Source organism: Podarcis filfolensis, assembly GCF_964270895.1.
Source record: "Podarcis filfolensis genome assembly, chromosome: 15".
Lineage (NCBI taxonomy): Eukaryota > Metazoa > Chordata > Lepidosauria > Squamata > Lacertidae > Podarcis > Podarcis filfolensis.
Genome location: NC_139618.1, coordinates 29,233,499 through 29,253,523, shown reverse-complemented (window position 1 = coordinate 29,253,523; position 20,025 = coordinate 29,233,499). Strand labels below are relative to the sequence as shown.

At 50.8% G+C, this 20,025-nt stretch overlaps 1 protein-coding gene across 3 annotated transcripts; it reads right to left on the bottom strand.

The window, feature by feature from the left end:
• Positions 1–679: 679 nt before the first annotated feature.
• Positions 680–16,578, bottom strand: SCN4B (sodium voltage-gated channel beta subunit 4). Of its 3 annotated transcripts, XM_083589124.1 has the most exons (8): positions 15,956–16,578; positions 9,362–9,497; positions 7,384–7,544; positions 6,375–6,621; positions 5,925–6,051; positions 3,551–4,861; positions 2,473–3,455; positions 680–2,297 (listed from the first exon to the last, which is right to left on the bottom strand). In XM_083589124.1, the coding sequence occupies exons 2-6, from the start codon at positions 9,411–9,413 to the stop codon at positions 4,771–4,773; spliced, it is 678 nt and encodes a 225-aa protein (XP_083445250.1). In that variant the 5' UTR covers positions 9,414–9,497; positions 15,956–16,578; the 3' UTR covers positions 680–2,297; positions 2,473–3,455; positions 3,551–4,770. The 3 variants fall into 3 exon arrangements, with proteins under 3 accessions (XP_083445250.1, XP_083445249.1, XP_083445248.1); XM_083589123.1 differs by lacking the exon at positions 9,362–9,497 and having other exon boundaries at positions 2,463–3,455; XM_083589122.1 differs by lacking the exon at positions 9,362–9,497.
• Positions 16,579–20,025: the final 3,447 nt, after the last annotated feature.

Genomic DNA, 20,025 nt, shown 5'->3' with positions numbered 1-20,025 from the left:
AACTTTGTCTCTTTGTCACCACCACCAGCCTTTGTTCCCTTCCTGCAAATGTTAGAACTTCAGGCACAGGGATCTGCCCTGTATACCTTCTGCTGCATCCTCCTCCACCACAGGGAGGTGGCAGAAGTGAGACTTTTTGCAGAAGAGCAAAAAGTTTGCTGTGCACTCTTTGCTGGCTACCAGTTGAAAGTGCAGAAAGCCCAAAGAGAACATAGCTGGTCTCATAGGTTGAGCTTTGGACCCCGAAGTTCAGCAGCCCCAGGTGGCTGCTTCTTGTGCCATAAAATAGCCATTGTCCCCAGCAACTGTTCTCTTCTGCCCCAGAGCAGGAGCAGCAGACAAAGAGGGTAAGAAAATACAGCATTCCTTCCCCAAGCACAGGAGAGAGGGCCAGCTCTTGGAAATTTCCCAGTACAAATCTTGCCCCAGAGCATTCCAGAGAGTTTGGTGCCTCTGGAAATCCTTGCCCTTGCAAGTTACTTATTTTTCAGTGTGGGATCAGGAAGGCCTTGGCTCTCAGCCACGGAGGACGGCATGCATGTCTTGGCTCAGGTCAGAGAAAAAAGGATCAAGTGGATCTCTGCCTCTGCGTGCGTTTTAACACACATGCAAACCCAGTGTCCTCGAGACACTTGCGCACACTCCAAAGAACAAAACGAAAGCAGCCCCAAGGAGCCTCTGTAGTAAATATAAAGGTTTTATTTCATTCACGGCAATGAAGCCAATTACAGCTCGAGAGTGCAAAAGAGAAGTCTCAAAGGCAACACCGGTTGCCAAAGGTGCACCTGTGCTTGGCCCAGCCTCTATGCTAGCCTGCCGCCTCCTCCTGGCGTGAGCGCATGCAGGCAGCGCCGGGCTTGCTCCAGCAGAGGCTGCCAGCCTCTTTGGAAAGGGAAGGAGGGCAGAGTGGCTGAAGCAGCTGGATCAGGAGGGAGAAAGAGCTCTGCTCAGATAGTCTCTTGTATTCGCAGAGGGAGCAAGGCGGCCGGGGGCGGGGGGGGGGGCACGCATCAGCGCAAGACAGCTTGGTGATGGAAAGCCCTTGGTGGGGAAGGCAGGGCCTTGAGGGAAGCTGCAGGCAGGGTCAACCTCAGGGTCCTACTGCCAGGGGAAGAGCCACCAGGGGAGATGAACAGGCCTCCCTAGAGCCAGCACAGGACAATTGTCCCACCAGCTACTCTCATGGGCAGGCTCAGGTTTCGCACCAGAGTCTAGCTGGCCACTGCTCCTGGTGGCAACTTGCCCCCACCCTGGGGCAAAGGCTCAGCTTGAAATAAAAGCAGAGCTGGGAGGAACATGGGAGGGGAGGGGCCTCAGTGTTAGCCCAGCCCGGACGTCCTCCTGGGCAGGAGGTTCCCTGGCCAATGCTGCCCCCTCAACTTTTTCCTCCACCCTAAGCAGCTGGTGCCCCCTGCTGGGCTGCTCCGGGACTCCCATGGGAGCTCTGCCTGCAAGTCTGGCTCTGAACTGGAGCCCTTCCTTGGCCCTTCCAGGCTCCCACCTTCTGAAATTATTGCCAAATAATTTCGCAGACTGTGACTTCACCCACCTCCGCCCGCCTGCTTAGGCAGGTGGTTCAGAGGAGTGCAGGTGGAGGCGGGTGATAGTTTCTTTTTCTTTGGATTTGCTGTTACACCCAGTGAAGAGAATTCATTAACCTGAGGAATCTGGTTAATTTGTCCAACGCCAGCCCGCCCTGCCGGCTGCTGCTGCTGGCTCAGGCTGGGTTGCACTGTTATTGCTGTTCACACCTCCTTGCGTTGGGGATGGGGGTCAGGGGGGAGGAGGAAAGAAAGCAGACATAGGAGCAGAAATCACAGCAGGATCCAGAAATGGGGGGATGGCGTCTTTCCAAAGCTGGTGGGGTGTGGGGGAAAGAGCCAGGAAGCCAATCACAGCCAGGAAGTCACTTGAGAGAGCTGAGGCCATCTATATTTGCTGCCACAGCTGCTAAACTTCTTGCGCTCACTTTGCCGGCCTTCCTGCCACCCTTATAACACACACAAACACACTTACAAAGCATCTGACAGTGGTCATGAATCAAGCCTCCTTACACCCCAACCACACAGGGTAGGTTGATATTGTTACACATCGTATGGGAGACTGAGGCATGGATGAAGGATGTGACTAGTTCAAAGGCACCCAAAAAGCGAGAGAGAGAACTCTGCTGCGGTAGGAGCTGGCCATTTCTCCTACTTCCCAGAAGAAATGGCATCTGCTCGGCCACTGTTCTGTCACACACAGGAAATGTATCTCTTCAATGAGAAAAGGGAGTGGCAAGCACCACCCAGAACTGCCTCCCTCCCAGTGGCGTAGCGTGGGGGGTGCAGGGGGGGCCGGCCGCACCAGGCACAACATCTGGGGGTTAGGGTTAGGGGGCGCAAATCCACGGGTTAGGGGGCGCAAATCCATGGGTTAGGGGGCGCAAATTACTTGCCTTGCCCCGGGTGCTGACAACCCACGCTACGCCACTGCTCCCTCCTCCCCAAGCCCTTGGGAGCTCAGGAGATTTGCATGCTGTCCTGGCCAAATTCACCCAGACCACAATGCGGAGGAGGTGGCCTCTTGCGGGTTACAGGACAACATTGTGCAGGGTTTCCAAACGCATAGCTTTCATTATAATTAGTATTAGTGTTATTGATGCTAAACAAAAAAAGCCCGTAAATTTCTGCCATAAGCTCAAAATCAGCATGGATCTGGGTCCACTATCCCACAGAGTGCCAAGCTTTGATTTCTTCCCCCAGTTTAAACAGGGGAAGACAACGTTCCATATTCCGAAAATGCCCAACTGAACCGCGCACACAACGATGGGGATGCAGCTGTGAGGTTGCCGTGCTTCTCTATCTGTGTCATTTTGCAGGATCCCCATTTTGCCTGGCTACAGGGAGATAGGTTTATACATATATTATTATCACAGAGGAGTGATAGTAGCAAGCCAGTGTGGTAGAGAGAGACCTCCGGGTTTAGGGCAGTATAATAATAATAATAATAATAATAATAATAATAATAATAATAATAATTTTCAAAAAAAAAAGTGGGTAGAGTGTCTGATGAGGACCTGGGAGACCAGGGTTAAAATCCTTGGGTCAATGAATTCCTCTCAGCCTACCTTCACAGGGTATTTATGGGGATTAAATGAGGAGCAGGAAAACCATGCATTTCACGTTGGGCTCCTTGGAGAAAAAGATGGGATATAAATGCAAACGACCAATAAATAAAATACAGAATGGGTGATGTCAGGGGGTTAGGGGTTCCAGGCCTCCCTCCGCCCTTTGCCAGCAAAGAGGAACCAAGCTGCCCTGAGGGAGGGGAACTTCCTGCAATGGGGGCTTTAGGGCTGCTGGGTAGCAGAGAAGACAAGGCCTTTTGGACCAAGTGTTTTGGTCATGATCCTGGCAAGACAATGTAACCTGCAGATGGATACAAGCCTTGCAAGATTCCTATCAGAGTTGCTCCTGCCATAGCTGTTAACTTTTCCCTTTTCTTGCGAGGAATCCTATTCGGAATAAGGGAATTTCCCTTAAAAAAAAGAAAATGTTGACAGCTATGCTCCTGACCATGGCCAGACAGAAGAGACTCCCTTCCTCTTCTCCCAGCAGGAAGCCCAGGAGAGGGGGAGGGATGTAGGGCAAAGAGGCAGGCCAGCTAGGAGGGAAGGGGAGTGCCAGGGAATTGGCTTGCTTCACACTTAAGGCCTTGACAGCTCCAAGGTGGTCCAAAGGCCTGAAACAAGAAGCGAATCTCCTGGCTCTCTTCATCTCCTCTCTCACCAGCAGATCAGGAGAAGGAGCCAATACAAGTAAGTTGGGACCAGGACTGTGAGTTCAGTAGCCCCAGGCTCACCAGTTGGCTTGAAAAGAGGCTGCCAGGCTTGACGGCTCACCTTGCCTCGGAAGAGGTGCCATTCCTCACTACAGTGTGGCATCTGAGAGCAGAGCAAGGGAACCACCATTCTGGGTGTTGCAAGAGCCCTGGGGTCTGCAGGTGTGGAGCGCCACTTCAGGAACCCCAACCCCGGAGGGGTGCAGCATGAGCAATGAGAGCCAGGCTGCTTCTCTTATCCCCCTCAGCCTCACAATCACACAAGCTTTAAACAAAACAAACAAAAAATATTGTGAAGCTGTTCCAGAGGGTAGGTGGGTGAGCAGGCAGTAGTGGTGACAGAGCAGCAGGCTCTAGGTGCAATCTGCAGCTCATCCACTCTCCCACCCACTCCAGGATGCAGGAAAGATGACAAAGTCCAGCAGCGGTACAAGCAAAATGGCGCCTGGCTCCTAGGGGTGCTTCAAACTCCTATTGCCTGTGCAAGTTCTGTCCCAGCAGTGTTGGCTCTCCCATCCTTTAAAAAGGAGCCTCGGCTCCTGTGAGAGGCTGGCAGGGAAGACAGTGCCAAGCATTTCCTCTGATGGATCACAGCCCATCTGTATCAGCTGGTTGCCCTCTGCCCAGGAGGAGAACCAAGTCCCTGGCACTACGCCCACCTGCCAGCCCAGGCTCTTGCATTGAAGATGCCCAAGCTCACACCTACGGAATCCCACCTGGCGGCATCCTCCTGGTGGCTTAAGAACTACCTGAGCACACAGCCCCTCCTCCCCCCGGCCTGCCTGTCCGATGCCTGCAGTCTTATCTGAGAAGCAGTGCTGGTTGCAGCCAACTGTGTAATATAGTCATGTGTCTCAAGCATCAATCATTTGGAAATGGTCGACTCTCCTCCTCTTCCTCCTGGGCCTGGATTTCAGGGCCTCACAGGTCACCGGTTCCACAGCGGCCTCAGGCCTTTGGGGCAGATTTCTGTTCTGTTTTGGAGCCGGCTAGCCCATTCTCTGTGTTGTCATTTGCTGAAGAAGTCACAAGACACTCTCTGCGGAGAACAAGAAAGAGGCTAACTATCACTGCTCCCAGCGGCGCGTCCTCTCCTCCACCACCACCACCACAGCCTGCTTCACCCTTCTTCTATGCAATGGCAGCCCCGAGGTGGGGAAGTCTTCCCATTCAGCAAGCAGGCCTCCCAGAGACATAAACCACTCTCAGGAGGTCTGGGGCTCAACAGGGCTTGCAACAGCAGCCCAGGGTGGGACAGGGACAAGATGGCTTCCAGGAAGGCAAGGAATCCCTTCACCCTAGTGATACTCCAAATAAAGAAGCCACGCAAGTTGCCTACTGTGGGATGTGAAACACAAGAGCAGTCAAGTACAACATTCCTAGAATGAACATGTTTACACATGGGGAGGAATGTTTGTCCAGCCAGCAGGTAAACTTCCTGTTTCCTTCTGGGCTGGGACAGACTTCCTCTGCATGTGACTAGAAGTGGGCGTGGCCTCACCTGTGCAGGTAACGACAAAAGCACAGGGCAAGGCAGCCATCTCTCTCTCTTTCACTACATGCATCGAAGAAGCAACATCTGCTTAGCCAAAGATGCTCTCTTGGCTTCCAAGAGAGGACAGAGGGACTGTCTCCTTATAAGATAGTTTCCAGGTGTATGTTACTTTTCTAAGCTAAATCTGCCTTCTGGGATCCGACTGTGAACAGAATGAGTGAACTCTTTTTATACTTTTATAGAAGACTGTGTCGTGTCTTATCTTTTATGAGGGAATAAGGGGAAAATACCAGAACAGTTATTATAGAGGCTTTAGCGAGCCTGAGCTAACGCATCCGCTGTAAGTTTAAAAAGGGGGGTGTTACTCTGCTAAATTATGAACTTGTTTACACAAGTTGGAAAGGCTATAACCGAACAATATATCCTCTCCTGCATCCCTGAACATTCCCACACCTACACCATTCTGGAACCCACATGCTGTGTGCCATACTGGGCCCCACTTTGCTCAGGGCCTTCCAGCCCCTCTGGTGAAAGGGAGCCTCTCAGAAGACCCAGTCTCTGCTCCCAAGGGGAAGTGGGCAGGGAAAGGGAAACCAACCACACTCACTTCTCCCGTGTCTTCTTGAGAATGAAGAGGATGAGTTTCTTGATCAACATGATGAGGACCAGGAGTCCAATGACACCCCCAACGACTGACACGATGATCAGCGTTAGCGTGTTGTCCTTCTTCTCCACTGGGGAAGGGAGCAGATAGGGAAGGGTGAGGCAAGAGGGGCCCTGGGTGGTAGGGTGCCCCCTGCCTGCACATCCATGCCAGGCTGTGGCATGAGCCAAGGAAGGGGCTTCAAGCACCCCCTTCTCTCCCTCTCTTCCTCCCCAATATGGCAGCTGTTGGGTGAGATGCAGCCTCCCCGCCTTATACATGTGAGGAGGACCCAGCTTGTCTCACCACCCAATGCCAGGGCTGGGAAAGGAGCCCCAACACAACCCCTGGGCAAAAGGAGCAGCTGGTCCCCTGTGGCCCCCAACGGCTGCCCTGGTGGCAACTGGTACTTACTTTCCACGACCACTTTGAGTGTGATGGTGGCACTATGGTTGGCATTCTTCTCCTTTGGGTTCTTAACAAAGCAAGTGTATTTCCCAGAGTCACTGAACTCTGCAAAGAGGAGCAGGAGGGAGACGTTGAACTCCCGGTTATCCTTGCTGAGGGCGATATCAGTTGGCATCTCGTACTTGATGAGAGACCTGTATTCTGGATAGGGCTCTGGCTTGGAGTCTTTGTTCTTGATGATTCCTTTGAATATCTGCAGCAAGGAAAAACCAAAGAGCAAAGGGTCTAGTGGTCCAGAAGAAGCTTCCCCTGATGGGTGAAATAGGGTTGGGGTGGGGAAAGAGCTGCCTGATGCATTAATTATCATCATCATCATTTAATCACCCTCTATACATGTGTCTCAAGGTGATATAAAAAAAAACAACAACCCAGCAGAAACGCTTAAAAACAGCAATAAGAGTTAGAACAAAGACCCATTTACCCAGCTGGGAAAGTCTGCTGGAACAAAAGTATCTTGCAGGGTTTCCAGAAGATGGGCAGATGTCCTGTCTCAAAAGGGAAGCTGTTCCACAGAGCGGGGCAGCCACACTCAAGAGCCCTGCTCCATGTTATACATCAGCTCAAAGTGCACAGCTGAAAGGGGGCCGGTTTCTCAGGACAGCTAAAACTGCCAATGAGAGACTGCCTCCGTTTGGAAGCTCCTGAAGGATGCTCTGGGGATAAGAGACCTACTGGGTGGGAACCAACCTTTCTCCACCTCCCCTGTGACCACAGCTGAGACAGGAGGGGGTGGGCAGCAGATGGTCACAGTTCTGTGTGTGAGCTGTTATACATGGAAGGAATTAGACCTTCACTCATTACTTATTAAGACACGTGTATTTTGCCTCTGTGTCCTTCAAATCAGCAAATAATAAAAGCAGTAAAGTTACACCATTGGCTATTAATGAGACTCATCATGATGCCTTTTCTCTTTGCTATCCAACCCCTCGCCTGCAAAGTGTAGTAAGCCACACACTTCAGTGCTATTGCTGATCCACGAGAAGTTGGCTCTCTCGATTCCGATGCAAGAGGTGAATGTGCAGGGCAAGAGGACATCCGTGCCATTCTTTACATAGATAACAGCCGCCTTGCCCACCGAAACCTCCAAGGCAAGTGTCACAGAGCAGAGCTGAAGGCCTAAGGAGGAGAAAGCAGAGGCACGTTGACTGTAATGTGGTTCCGCTGGGGAAGACTCTGGGCACTTCCAGACTATAGCTGTTTTTGGGTGAAATTCAACAGCAGAGCAGCAAGTACAGGCTGCACTGCTATAGTTGCTTGGGAGTTCTTGTGCAAGAAACCCACTTGCCCCAAAGATCAGACTTTTTACCATAAGGAAATTGATTGGAAGATGCATTGGACAGTATGGGCTAACACTTGCTTTGGTGAAATGTCATCTAATCTCCCCAGGAACAAATCAGAATGGACAATGTCATCTAATCTTCCTGCAAATCAATCAGAATGAATGCTCAGTAAACAGGCTGTCTGGAAGTGCCCTCTTTTCCTCCACACACCTCCAGAGAGGAAAGCAAAGCAGCTGAGATCCATCACCACCAAGCAGGAAGCCCTCCCCAATGACGGACGTAGGTGATGTGGGATTTCCAGTCAAAAACACAAATGCATGATTGCCAGATGGGCACACGAGCAACTGACACGCATAGAGTTCTAGAATTAGTATAGAAGGGACTGTATGAAGTAATTTCTTTAATGCTTTGGTGGGAATTTCTAACAAAGGAGACAATCTGATGTATTTCCTCCCTAGCTGACCTCTCTCTCTTCTTTCAAGCCGGTGATGTGAGTAGACATACATGCCTGAGCTCTGCTCAGAGTCCAGATGCCATTATAGAAACTAATTTTGTAACTGATTTTTAACTGCATACAATATCGATGTATTTGCTGCCTGCACTGAAATGTAAGGAAACCTTTTTGTTCATCTTGCTAAAACATGTGGTTCATTCTTAGTAGTGGGGACAAAGAAAGGAAAGTCAGCAGACCACAAATAAATGGGGATAAAAGGTGTAATTGCCTAATTCCTAGCTTCTAGTAAGCTGCAAAAGTGAATAAATGTTGCAGCCTGTTTACTCTCATATTTCTCCCACACGTTTGGGGCAGGAAGTTTAAATTTTAACTTACTGATTTAGTCCTCAATCCATCTCCATCAGGTGAGCAGAAGGAGCTGCCTTCTACTAGGGAAGTGGCTATTTGTCCATCTAGTTGCGTTGACAATACTGAGCTAGATAGACCAAAGGGTCTGACTCAACACAAAGCAGCTTTCAATGTTCTTACGGCCTCAGGCAGAAAATGATTTCTTTCATCACTTGCTAACTGCCTTCCTTTTAGCTAGAGATGTCCAGGGTTTCCTCCTGGGGCCTTCTGCATGTAAAGCATGAGATCTATCATTGAGTTATGCCAGATAATAACCCAGAGTATATCCATGGTGATAAGTGCACACACCCAAACAATTTTTACCCAGTATTTGGCAATTGCCAGTGCACCAGTATTAGTGGGTGAAATGGGGACTCTGCAGCCAGCACAGGTGGGGTTAGTGGCAGGAAGTGGCCACCCTGCCCAAGGGGCACTGGCTACCACAGAGTTCAACCTGTACAGGTCTCTTACAACAAACTGGCATGCCTTAAATGAAGAGGTTTGCAGCCACCACAGAGGGTGTTTAACACTAGTATAAAGTCACCCGAAATAGTCAGGGAGGCCAGATGACAGAGTGTCTCAGAAGATGTTTTCTAGACAAAGAACATGTTGACCAGAAGAACTGGATTTTCATTGAAATGATGTAATGTTTCCTTCACAAGGAAAATGAACACACACACAAACAGATGAAGAACATATTTTTCTTTGGCCAAGAACACACCCTTGTGCCAAGTATGTGCTAATCACCCTAAGCTAGGCAGATGCAAGCCTAAGACTTGATCACAGCATCAAAAGCCCTCCAACAAACATACCAGGGTATGTTCTGAAGGGGTATGAGGCCACCACCTTGCTGAAGCTAAGCATGTTTGAGTCTGGTCAGTGCCATGGATGGGTGACCTCCTGGGCAGCTCATGGGTTCCATAATGGAAGAGAGGCAGGGTATGAATGCTAAGAAAATAGAAATAAAAAGCCTGTTGACAGCTGACCAGCAAGGCAAAAAAAGGCCATATGTCCATTAGAAACTTGTTCACTGGAATGTTATCTAAAACAACCAGAAGACTGAACACTTGTTCAACAAATGGCATTAACGAAGAATACTGGAACTGAGGCCAATGGGCAGAAGCTCCACCTAGGCCAAGGACCCTTTAGCTACCTGCCCTCTGAGTCCTGCCTGACTGCCCCTCACAGCTCAAGTACCCAAATTCTTTTGGGGAAAGGTGCCACTAAAATACTTAAGAGACTTAAGAGTTGAAGATGATATGCTTAGGAACATTCAGGGAACTGTTAATCTCATAATTGTTAAATCAGTCTATAGGCTGTGTTCAAAGTGAAAGCATTGTAAACCGCAAAGTCTATAACTCTACAAACTGTCATATGCGCTATTAGGATAAATAAAAAGCTGACTGTTTAAAGTTTCAAGCTGCCTCTTAGTGCTATTCCCCCCCCCCCTTCTTCCCTCCAGTGCTTAAGAGTTCCAAACATACAGTGTCAGCTCAGGGTCCATCCTCATTGAAAAGGTTGCAATCCTTCTTTGGGGCCCTAATTTAGAACCTGCAAGAGAGGGGTCACAGCACACAGCATGAGAATGCAAGAAGAGCCTGATGATTCCTGCACTGCAGGGGGCTGGATTCAATGGCTCTCCAGGGTCCCTTAAAACTCTGCAATTCTATGAGTCTATGAATCGTCATCCCAATGGCTCATCTAGCCCAGCATCTTGTCCTCACAGTGGCCAACCAGATGCCCAGGGTTCTCCAATGTTTCAGGCAGGGGTCTTCCCTACCTCGAGAGGCCATTGGAGATTGAGCCTTGGACCTTCTGCATGCAAAGCAGGGGCTCTGCTCCTGAGCTACAGCCCTTCCCTTCACCAGGGGTCCTCTGCAGAGGAACGGGCTGGCTCATCCTTAGCCTGTCCTCCTACATCAGGAGCTTCTTCTAAGCTCTGTAAAATGAGCACAGCTCTGTCCACCTCTTGATAGGCCTGCAAGGGGGATCTGCAGTTGTCACATATGGGGAAATCAGTGACTGTTGCTTAAGATTACACACAAGGTAAAGGATTGGAGAATCTGAGCATCCTGCCTTGTGGGTACCCAGAAATGATATCCACCTCTGTAAGAGATGTGGAAATGGGAGCATGAAAGTGCAAGATGCTCCTGAAGACATCTCCCCCCCCCAAAAAAAACCCTATCTCAGAGTTTTTTGCACACCTGCATGCTACCTGCCCTCAGTATTTGCGAGTTAGCCCAGCCAAACAGGCTCCATCGCTTATGTGCTGTTTGTCCCCACCAAAGATATCTGGGAAGCCTAGTCTCTTTGGAAGATAGCTTTGCCTTTGGTGCTGCAGCTGACAGATGACCTTCAGACTGCCAGCTTCAGAGCTGCTGCATCAGGCAACTTGCATCTCTCTCTCCCTGCATCTTCTCATATATATTAACAAAGCAGAGAGAGAAAAGAAGCACTGGGAACGTATAAGGTTCTCTCTCGCTAGTTCCCCCACAGCTTTGGTCCTGGGCACCCACTCAAGAGGGGCCCGGCTGATGAAGAGATTCCAGAGTCCCCAGATCTTCAGTGCGAACGAGTATCAGGAACTGGGATTGATGCAGGTGCAAAGCTGTGCGCCATCACATCCTCTGCTGCACGTGCCTCAACCACCGTGCTCTCTATCCAGCTTGCCTCCTCTCAGAGCCTGGAAAAGCGGGCTCTCTTTGTCCAAGAACAGACCAAAGGCCAGCCCAGCAAGACTATAGATTTGGAGAGGTCCTGTGGCCAGAGCCAAATAATTGTCCTGCAAACCCTCTGGCTGTACAACTGTGTGCTCTTTGGGGGCCAGCAGAGCAACTACCCTCTGAAGTATCTCACCACACTCCAGCCAGCAAGTTAGCACCTACAAAGGCTCTTCCGCCTCAGGGCTCAGTGCAAGGAGCCCAAAGGAAGGGCGCCACCTACTGCATCATAACCCTAACTGCAGGAATCCCCTTGGCTGAGCACAGTGGGCCTCAATGCTTTTGCCTGCTTACTATGGCTTTGAAGGAACTGACAGGAGAGCAAGGCGGCTGCAGAACATGCCAAGGCTAAGAGAGTTGGGAGCTTGCCTGTTGCGGAAGAGAACACATCCAGATGAATCTGGCTTGGTGCTTCTGGAAGACTGCAGAAGGATCCCAGGCCAGGTCCCGGAGCTGGAAACCCAGTCTGATGACCCTTGCCAATTCCCTGGCCTGCTCCACTACTTTGGGCTTCAATCCAGCCATGACCAGCACTTTGTGACAGCTCCTTTCTGCATTTCTAACCAGCAGCAGCAGTAGCCAGCCAGCCATTGACTCCAGCCTACCAATGGAGTCAATGATGAAAGGTGGTATGAAAATCTATTAAATAAACAAAAGGATAAAAAGGTAAAAGGGAGCTAAAAGGAAGCAGATTTTGGGGCTCCTTGGGTCAAGGATTAAGTGGTACCTTCAGGAGCATCAGGAAGATCTCAGTGGCAGAGCAACTGCACTTCAAACCAAAGGTCTGAGGTTTAATCTCTAGCATCTCCAGGTAGGGCCAAGAGACTCCTTTGCCTGAAATCCTGGAGAGCCACTGCCAGTCAATGCAGAGAGACACAATACTGAGCTAGATGGACCAAGAGCCTGAGTCTGTATAAAGGCAGCTTCCTATGTTCTCCAGACAGGGCTAGGAGCCTGCAGCTGCCACCTGCATGGTGTGAGCTGCCTTTCTGAAGCCAGCAGCTTCCAGAGTTTCCAAGAGGGTCACAGGAGGCCTCCCTTCTTCCAGGAAAGGGCTGCTGAGCAACCAGTTCCATTAGGAGCAACAACCTGCCCAGGCCTCCTCCTGCAAACGGAATGGATGGGGGCCTCCTGGGGCCTCATCGTCTCACTGCAGCTCCTGCCAGAAAGACTCTCAAAGAGCGTAGCAAGTCATCCTGGGGCCATGAGCCACCCCAGAAGAGCTAGGGAGCCTCAGAGCCAGGGCCAGCCCCTAAATAGTAGAGGCACAATCACAGGACACATGCGTAGTCCCTGCAGCTCATTGGTGCAAGGTCTGCCTTCTGGATCCCCAAGAAACCCAGTGCTGAGATTTGTAAAGCAAACAGAAATCAGATCATTCCATTGTGACCCTTCCTTGGTCCCTCTCCCTCCATTCTTTTTTTTTTTTTTTTTTTTTTTTTTTGCAACTTGGTGATAATGTTTAAACAGGGAGGTAGCCAATCTCACTCTGTAAAACACCACAGACAATGGTGGTGCAATTAATCATACAGCGACCAAGGCAGACCAAGGGAGACTAAAGAACTGGAGCGGCTCCCCACTTGCCTACCATGAAGCTCTGGGGTGGCCAAGTCAGTCAACATTTACTCTGCACAGCATAGGCAAGGATTAAATGCTATTTATTTTATTAGACAAATGATATAGCACTTTCCATAGGAAAATACTGAAGCTGTGTAAAACCACAATGAACCATGGATATCTATCTAATTCCATTTAAGAAACTCAAATCATATTGATCAATGGTAAGCATTGCTAGGTCACATTTCGGAAAAAGCATGTGTGAAAAATAGGTTTGGAGCCAGCATCACAGGACTGATACAGCTGGCGCTTGCCTGATAATAGCAGGGATGGAATTCCTTCCACAAGGCAGGAGATGCAGCAGTGCTGTAAATGCCCTGCTCCTCCTGATCACCCTCTAAGAGGCACCCACCATTGCTAAACTGGCCAGCTTGTTTTATTGCCCACAGCCCAAAAGGCTCTGCAGGATCACAGAAGATATTTGGAAGCAATCGTAGCAATGCCCTGTAACATTTCACTGTTTCATAGGGAAAGCATGGTCCTGATAGAATAACCAACTCTACCTACTGGGAAATCCTCCCAGAGCATTCAGGGATCCATTAGCCTGTGTAGAAGGACCGTTCTAAGAGGTCCCCACCCCTGCAGGGAGAGACAGATGCCATAAGCCCAAACTTCACCAGGGAGTGGTCTGACCATGACAATAGGATCCCTTACCTTCAGATTACCCATTTTCTCACATGGACCCAACTGAGGGTATGCCTTGCATTATGCATTGGACCAGTGATATTTTGGGCCAGTCCCATGGTTGCTAAAGAGGCCACGAAGTCCCAAGTAGGGCAAGAGGTATCCTTGATGTGACTGCTGAAGTCACCCAGGACCACCATTCTGGGCTTTTGAGACTGCCTCGGACATCTCTGGGCAGCTGAGTGAGTTGCTGTGTGCCAGCTGTCTCCATGGCCCAATACCAGAAGCAGGCCCTCTAAGCCAGATCCAAGACAGAGCAGTTTTGTGGTGCAGGAGATGGATGCTCAAAGGACCATGACAAACTTGCCCCGCCCCCTCCCTCCAAAAAAACCCTCCAGCCTGGGTTGGTGCTGCACTAAATGCCTGGGCAGCAGAGCTGAGTCAGGTTACGTACCTTCCAGCATTTTTCCGATGAAAATAGGGACGTCCCTTTCCATAATTATAATTTTACTATTTATACCCCACACATCTTACTGGGTTGCCCCAGCCACTCTGGGCAGCTTCCAACATATATGAAAGCATAATAAAACATTAAACATTTTTTTAAAAAAACTTCCCTATTCCCTATACCCCTATTCAGACAGCTCGGGGGTCAGATAACTCCATACCCTCCAACATTTCTCCAATGAAAACAGGAACATCCTAAGGAAAAGTGGGACATTCCAGGATCAAATTGGAAACTGGGACGGCTTCTCTAAATCAAGGATGTCCCTGGGAAACAGGGACACTTGGAGGGTCTGAGGTCATTCAAGTTACCTGGGCCTAAGCCATCCAGGGCTTTAAAACTTAATTTTGAACTGGGCTCAGAAATGAACAGGAAGGCAGTGCAGCTGTTCCCTATGACTGGAAGCCAACGCACAAAGTCCCAGCTCCCGTCAATAGTCTGGCTGCAGCATGCCAAACACTTAGCAGTTTCAGTCCCGTGTTGAGCACGCTACAGTCATCCAAACATGGCATCACTAAGACGCACATGGCCAGATCCGCCATTTCAAGGGGCAGGTGCAATGGGCACACCAGCCTAACTTGCTCAGAAGCACTCCTAGCTGCAGCAACCACCTGAGCATCCAGGTTTAAAACCTAGTCTAGGAGCATGGCTAACCCCATTCAAGACAGGTCGCACTCTGGTCCCTGGACTGGCCATTCAACTTGACCAGGAGCATGGAAGACCTTTGCCATCTCTGGATTGCGTTTCAATTGACTTGCCCACCCACAGACTTGTGCTGCCTCGGAGCAGAATGCACAGGGAGGCAGGCATTGCCTGTTGACCTCCCCCTAGAGAGCCATCAGTAGGCTTGGTGGTGGCTATGTTCCACCTCCACCTCTGAATACTAGTTAAACTCCAGTCCTGCTTGTGGGCCTCCCAGAAAAGACATCCGATTGGCCAACATGGTCTGAACTAGATGGGTCCCCCTTGGCCTGGTCCAGCAGCAGGGAGGGTTTTTAATGTTCTGACACTGACTCTGAAAGTGGGCTCAGAGTAGGGGCATCATGCCTAAATTATTGACCAATGGCCTGGTCTTGGGTCTGGGGACTTCGCTGTTCCCAGGTCCCAATGGGTCAAAGAACAGGGAGCTCAGAGCAGGAGCAGGAGCAGGTTTGCCCCACAACCACAAGATGGGAGAGCGGTCGAGCCAGTTTTCCTTTGCTTTGAACTAAAGGCACCCTTTATCAAAGTTCTTTTTCCTTAGGCACTGGTGTGTGTTATCTTGAACCTATACACTGTTTAATATACCTATTCCAGTACGATTTTAAATAAAAATAGAAGAAATAATAATGATTTTTTAAAAAAGATGACGAGATGGGCTTCCAGGCAGACTGGAGCTCCAACGGGGAGGAGACAGGAGCCTGTCCCAACAGAGCAGAGCAGAAGCAAATGTTGCCTCCCCCCGCCCTGCCGCCGCACTCAGGAGTCGGAGGATACGGAGCTGCAGTTTGGACAGCAGCAGTTTCTTCCTTGCAAGGGAGCCCCAGCAGCACTGCGGGTGCGGGTGGCCAGGATGTCCTGCTGGGGCCCCGAGCTGCTGCAGTTGCTCCCGGGGAGGGGGCTATCCGCCGAGTCCTCCGGGCCCGGAGAAAGCCGGTGTGTTGGCGTGGGGAGGGGGGCGGTGTTTCGAGGCCAGGCTCCCGCAGCCAAGTTGCTGGCAGGCTCCCACTTTGCTCCAGCCGCCCAGACGCCGGCGCGGTCCTCTTCGGGGTGGGAGGCGCCCCTGCTTTGCGGTGTGGCACACCGCCCGCCCGCCCGGCTCCCTCCACCCCACTCTGCGCAGCAGCTTCGCCTCTCCCAGCCCAGCCGGGGCGCGCCGCCTGCGGCAGGACCTGCGCCGGGTCCCCGCTCTCCACTCGCCTCCGCCGTTCCCTTCCCCGCCTGCCGGCCCCGCTACTTACCCACCAGGGCGACCCCCAGCCAGCCCCTGGCCCCGCCGCCCGCGCCCCCGGCCATCTCCTCGCCAGCTGCAGCGCCGCAGTGGCCTCTTCTTCCGGCCCGAGCGAGCGGTGTCCCAAGCGTGGCTCTCGCTCCGCCGCTGCCTGCCCTCGCTGCCAGCCTCCGCGGCTCTCTCGGGCTCCAAAAGTTGCCGCGCGCGCGACCCGCCCCCTCGAGCAGCCGCGCCTGGGAGGCTCCGAGGGGCGGAGGCAGCCGGCTCCGAGCTCGGCTTGGCGGGACCGCCTCCTCCGCAGCGAGCCCTGGACTGGAACGAGCGAGCAGAAAGCCTCTTTGCCCGGCCCGCGAGGCAGGCGAAAGTTGAGGGACCGGCCGGTAGGCAGCGCCGACAGGGCGCGTCGATTGGAGCCCTGTCTGCAAGCGGGCAGGGAAGGCTGTTCGTGTGGGTCACTTTTTAGAAAGGCAGAAAACCTCCGCCGGAGTGCGGACCCTAAAATCTGGGCCGGGACCAGTAAGAAGGACGAGAAGCTCGCTTCCTCGCCCTTGATGCCAGGGGCTCCCAAGCCAGTCTCTGCAGCCGTGCCTGCCAGGAGCATCAGAGTGGGTGGAGGTCCTCCTTTATCAGGGCGATGTCCTTACTCGACCCCCATCCCAAATGCCCTTGGGCATCCCAGTTAGTAGTGGGTCCCACCCACTCAGCATTGATCATGACACGAGTATTCTAGCCCTTCTTTCTGACTGCAACGTGATCGCCCATCCACACCTGAAGCCCACCTGGCCTCATCCCGGAGCTCTCTCTTCCTTATCACCTGGCCTGGGTGAGAACAAGCTGCACAATATACTATATAAAGGTAAAGGGTAAAGGGACCCCTGACCATTAGGTCCAGTCGTGACCGACTCTGGGGTTGCGGCGCTCATCTCACTTTATTGGCTGAAGGAGCCGGCGTACAGCTTCCAGGTCATGTGGCCAGCATGACTAAGCCACTTCTGGCAAACCAGAGCAGTGCATGGAAACGCCGTTTACCTTCCCGCCGGAGCGGTACCTATTTATCTACTTGCACTTTGACGTGCTTTCGAACTGCTAGGTTGGCAGGAGCAGGGACCGAGCAACGGGAGCTCACCCCATTGCAGAGATTCAAACCGCCGACCTTCTGATCAGCAAGTCCTAGGCTCTGTGGTTTAACCCACAGCGCCACCCGCGTCCCTTAATATATAGTATTGGCAGTCGTTTTTGTGACCAACCGGGTGGGTGGTGCTGTCCACTTCAGGACCAGCCCCACCATTAGGCAGGGTGAAGCAGCTACCAAAGAACAGGGATGATCATCATGAGATCATGGTGGAGCAGCTGCCACAGGCCTTGTGGTGCAGCTGGCCAAGCCTGTCTTGCCCCCACATGCTTCTCTGGACCATTGGCCAAATAGCTTAAGAACATAACATAAAGGACACACTAAGTGCTGTGGGTTAAACCACAGAGCCAGGACTTGCCGATCAGAAGGTCAGCGGTTCGAATCCCCGCGATGGGGTGAGCTCCCGTTGCTTGGTCCCTGCTCCTGCCAACCTAGCAGTTTGAAAGCGTGTCAAAGTGCAGGTAGATAAATAGGTACCGCTCCAGCGGGAAGGTAAACGGCATTTCCGTGCGCTGCTCTGGTTTGCCAGAAGCTGCTTAGTCTTGCTGGCCACATGACCCGGAAGCTGTACGCCGGCTCCCTCAGACAATAAAGCAAGATGAGCGCCGCAACCCCAGAGTCGGTCACGACTGGACCTAATGGTCGGGGGTCCCTTTACCTTTACCTTAAGAGCCCTGCAGGAACTAGTCCAGCATCCTGTTCTCACAGTGGCAATCCAGCTGCCCCTGGGCAGCCTGCCAGCAGGACCTGTGCAAGAGCACTCTCCGCCTGCGTTTTCTAGCAACTGATTTTCAGAAGCATAAAAGGCTGTTAAGGCTAAAGAGAGACTCCAGCTTGTCCTACATGATCACTTCCCTCCAGGGTGTGGCATCCAGTTGCAGATGCCACCAGCAGAAGAGTAATGGGGATGGGCATCCATTAATGGATGGAGGCCCTCAAGGACTTTGCAATTGTGCCGCCTCAGCAGCACATTAAGAACAGGAGCAGAGCCCCACAGCTGGATCAGACCACGTCCTGTTCTCATAAGCAGGAAATGAGTGCAGCAGCACTCTCCCATATTCTGCTCCCCAGAGAACTGTCCTCCTATTCCTGCTCTCTGCTTTCCAGTTACTGACCCATGAGAGGAGTGTGGGATTTCCAGTCAAAATCACAAATGCATGATTGCCCAGACAGGCAGCTGAGGGGCTTACAGACATAGAGTTCCTGAATCATTATAGAAGGGACTGTATGAGGTCACTTCCTTAATGCTTTGGTGGGAATTTCTAACAAAGGAGATAATCATATATACTTCCTCCCTATCTGAGCGCGCTCTCTCTCTCTCTTCTTTCAAACTAGTGATGTGAGCAGACATACATGCCTGGGCTCTGCCTAGAGCCCAGACTCCATTTTAGAAACTATTTTTGTAGCTAAGAAATATTTTCCCCCACATACTACTCTTAGGTATTTGCTGCCTGCACTGAAATGTAAGGAAACCTTTTTGTTCATCCTACTAAAACGTGTAGTTCATTCTTCGCAAAGGGGACAAAGAAGGGAAGGTCAACAGACCACAAATAAACAGGGAATAAAAGATGTGATTGCCTAATTCCTAGCTTCCAGTAAGCAGCAAAAGTGCAGAAGTGTTTTTACTCTTGTAAAAGGGCTATTTACTGTCATATTTCTCCCACACATGGGATAGGAGGTTTAAAATTGAATTTACATATTTAATCCTCAATCCATCAAATTGGAGCTCTCCAGTCATCCCAAGACTGCTAAGCTTAGTTGAGAGTGGTTGGTGAGGGACTGTTGTGTCACAAGGACAAAAATACCATTAGTGGCTACTCACCACAATGGCTGTATACTACCTCCACTGCCAGAGGAAGTGTGTTTCTGAATATTGGCTGTTGGGAATGACAAGCAGGAAGAGTGCTACTGTTGCATTCAGGCTCTGCTTTGCAGACTGTCCAGAAGGGACATCTCATTGGCTATTGTGAGAACAGGTTGCCGGACTAGTTGGGTCCCCTTTGGTCTGATCAAACAGCATATTTCCTTACCTTCTTATGTTAAAACAGAGGCAAATAATTCATTCAGCTTCTCTGTAATCTCATTTTCCACCTTCAGCACACCTGTGACTCCCTTACTACCCAGGTCTAACCATCTCCCTAGCCTGTCTCCCACTTCTAATGTATTTGGACATAACTTCCATTTTCTGAAGGAAACCACATTGGCAACTTCCTTTTTCTTTTTCTTTCTTTCTTTTTGACATGTCTTTTTCATTTTTCAGATTGCTACAAAACAGCAATAGAAATCAAGCAGAATTTTACAGCTTTAAACAACAAAAAGTGCCCTGGCAAACGTACAGACTTGTATCACATGTTACAATAAAGTTTAATCATATTATTCGTCTCTCCACATTTGACAGCTCTCTTGATTCTGCTTGTTAACCACGCTGACATTCTTTTAGCCTTGGCTGTGCTTTATTTTAGCTGAGAAGATTCTATGTCCCCACCCACCCAGGCCCCTAGACCCCTTAGAGCACAGATCCTAGGCCAGGCTGGCTTGCTTCTCTGCCTCCCTGATGCAGTAACCCATATCCTGAGCTGAAAAGTGGGAGATGACTGGCCAAGGAGAGCCCATCTAATGTTGGGGAGCAGGACAAGCATTATAGCACAGGAGTCAGTTAAACAGAAGCCCAGAAACACACGATGCTGCAGGAGATGACAGTTTCTTGAGGCAGGGCATTGATCCATTGCAGCAAAAGCAACACAGAGTCTTGTGACGCCTTAAAAACTATTGTGTGCCACATCGCACCACAAAGGAATTCACTGCTGCATCTCCCTGAATCACCAGGAGAGCAGCAGAGGCCATTCATGCCTGTGCATGTGCTGCAGTTTTAATATAATACTTTACAAACAACAGCAGGTCGTGAGTGATACGTGATACAAAAAACCCTTAAGCCAATTTTGGTTATC

Excerpts from the sequence above, each read along its gene's own strand:
- SCN4B (XM_083589123.1), bottom strand. The coding sequence starts at position 16,010 with ATGGCCGGGGGCGCGGGCGGCGGGGCCAGGGGCTGGCTGGGGGTCGCC. Across the intron at positions 7,545-15,955 it reads GCTGGGGGTCGCCCTGGTGG|GCCTTCAGCTCTGCTCTGTG; the intron begins GTAAGTAGCGGG and ends TCTCCTCCTTAG. Across the intron at positions 4,862-5,924 it reads CTCAAGAAGACACGGGAGAA|AGAGTGTCTTGTGACTTCTT; the intron begins GTGAGTGTGGTT and ends TGTTCTCCGCAG.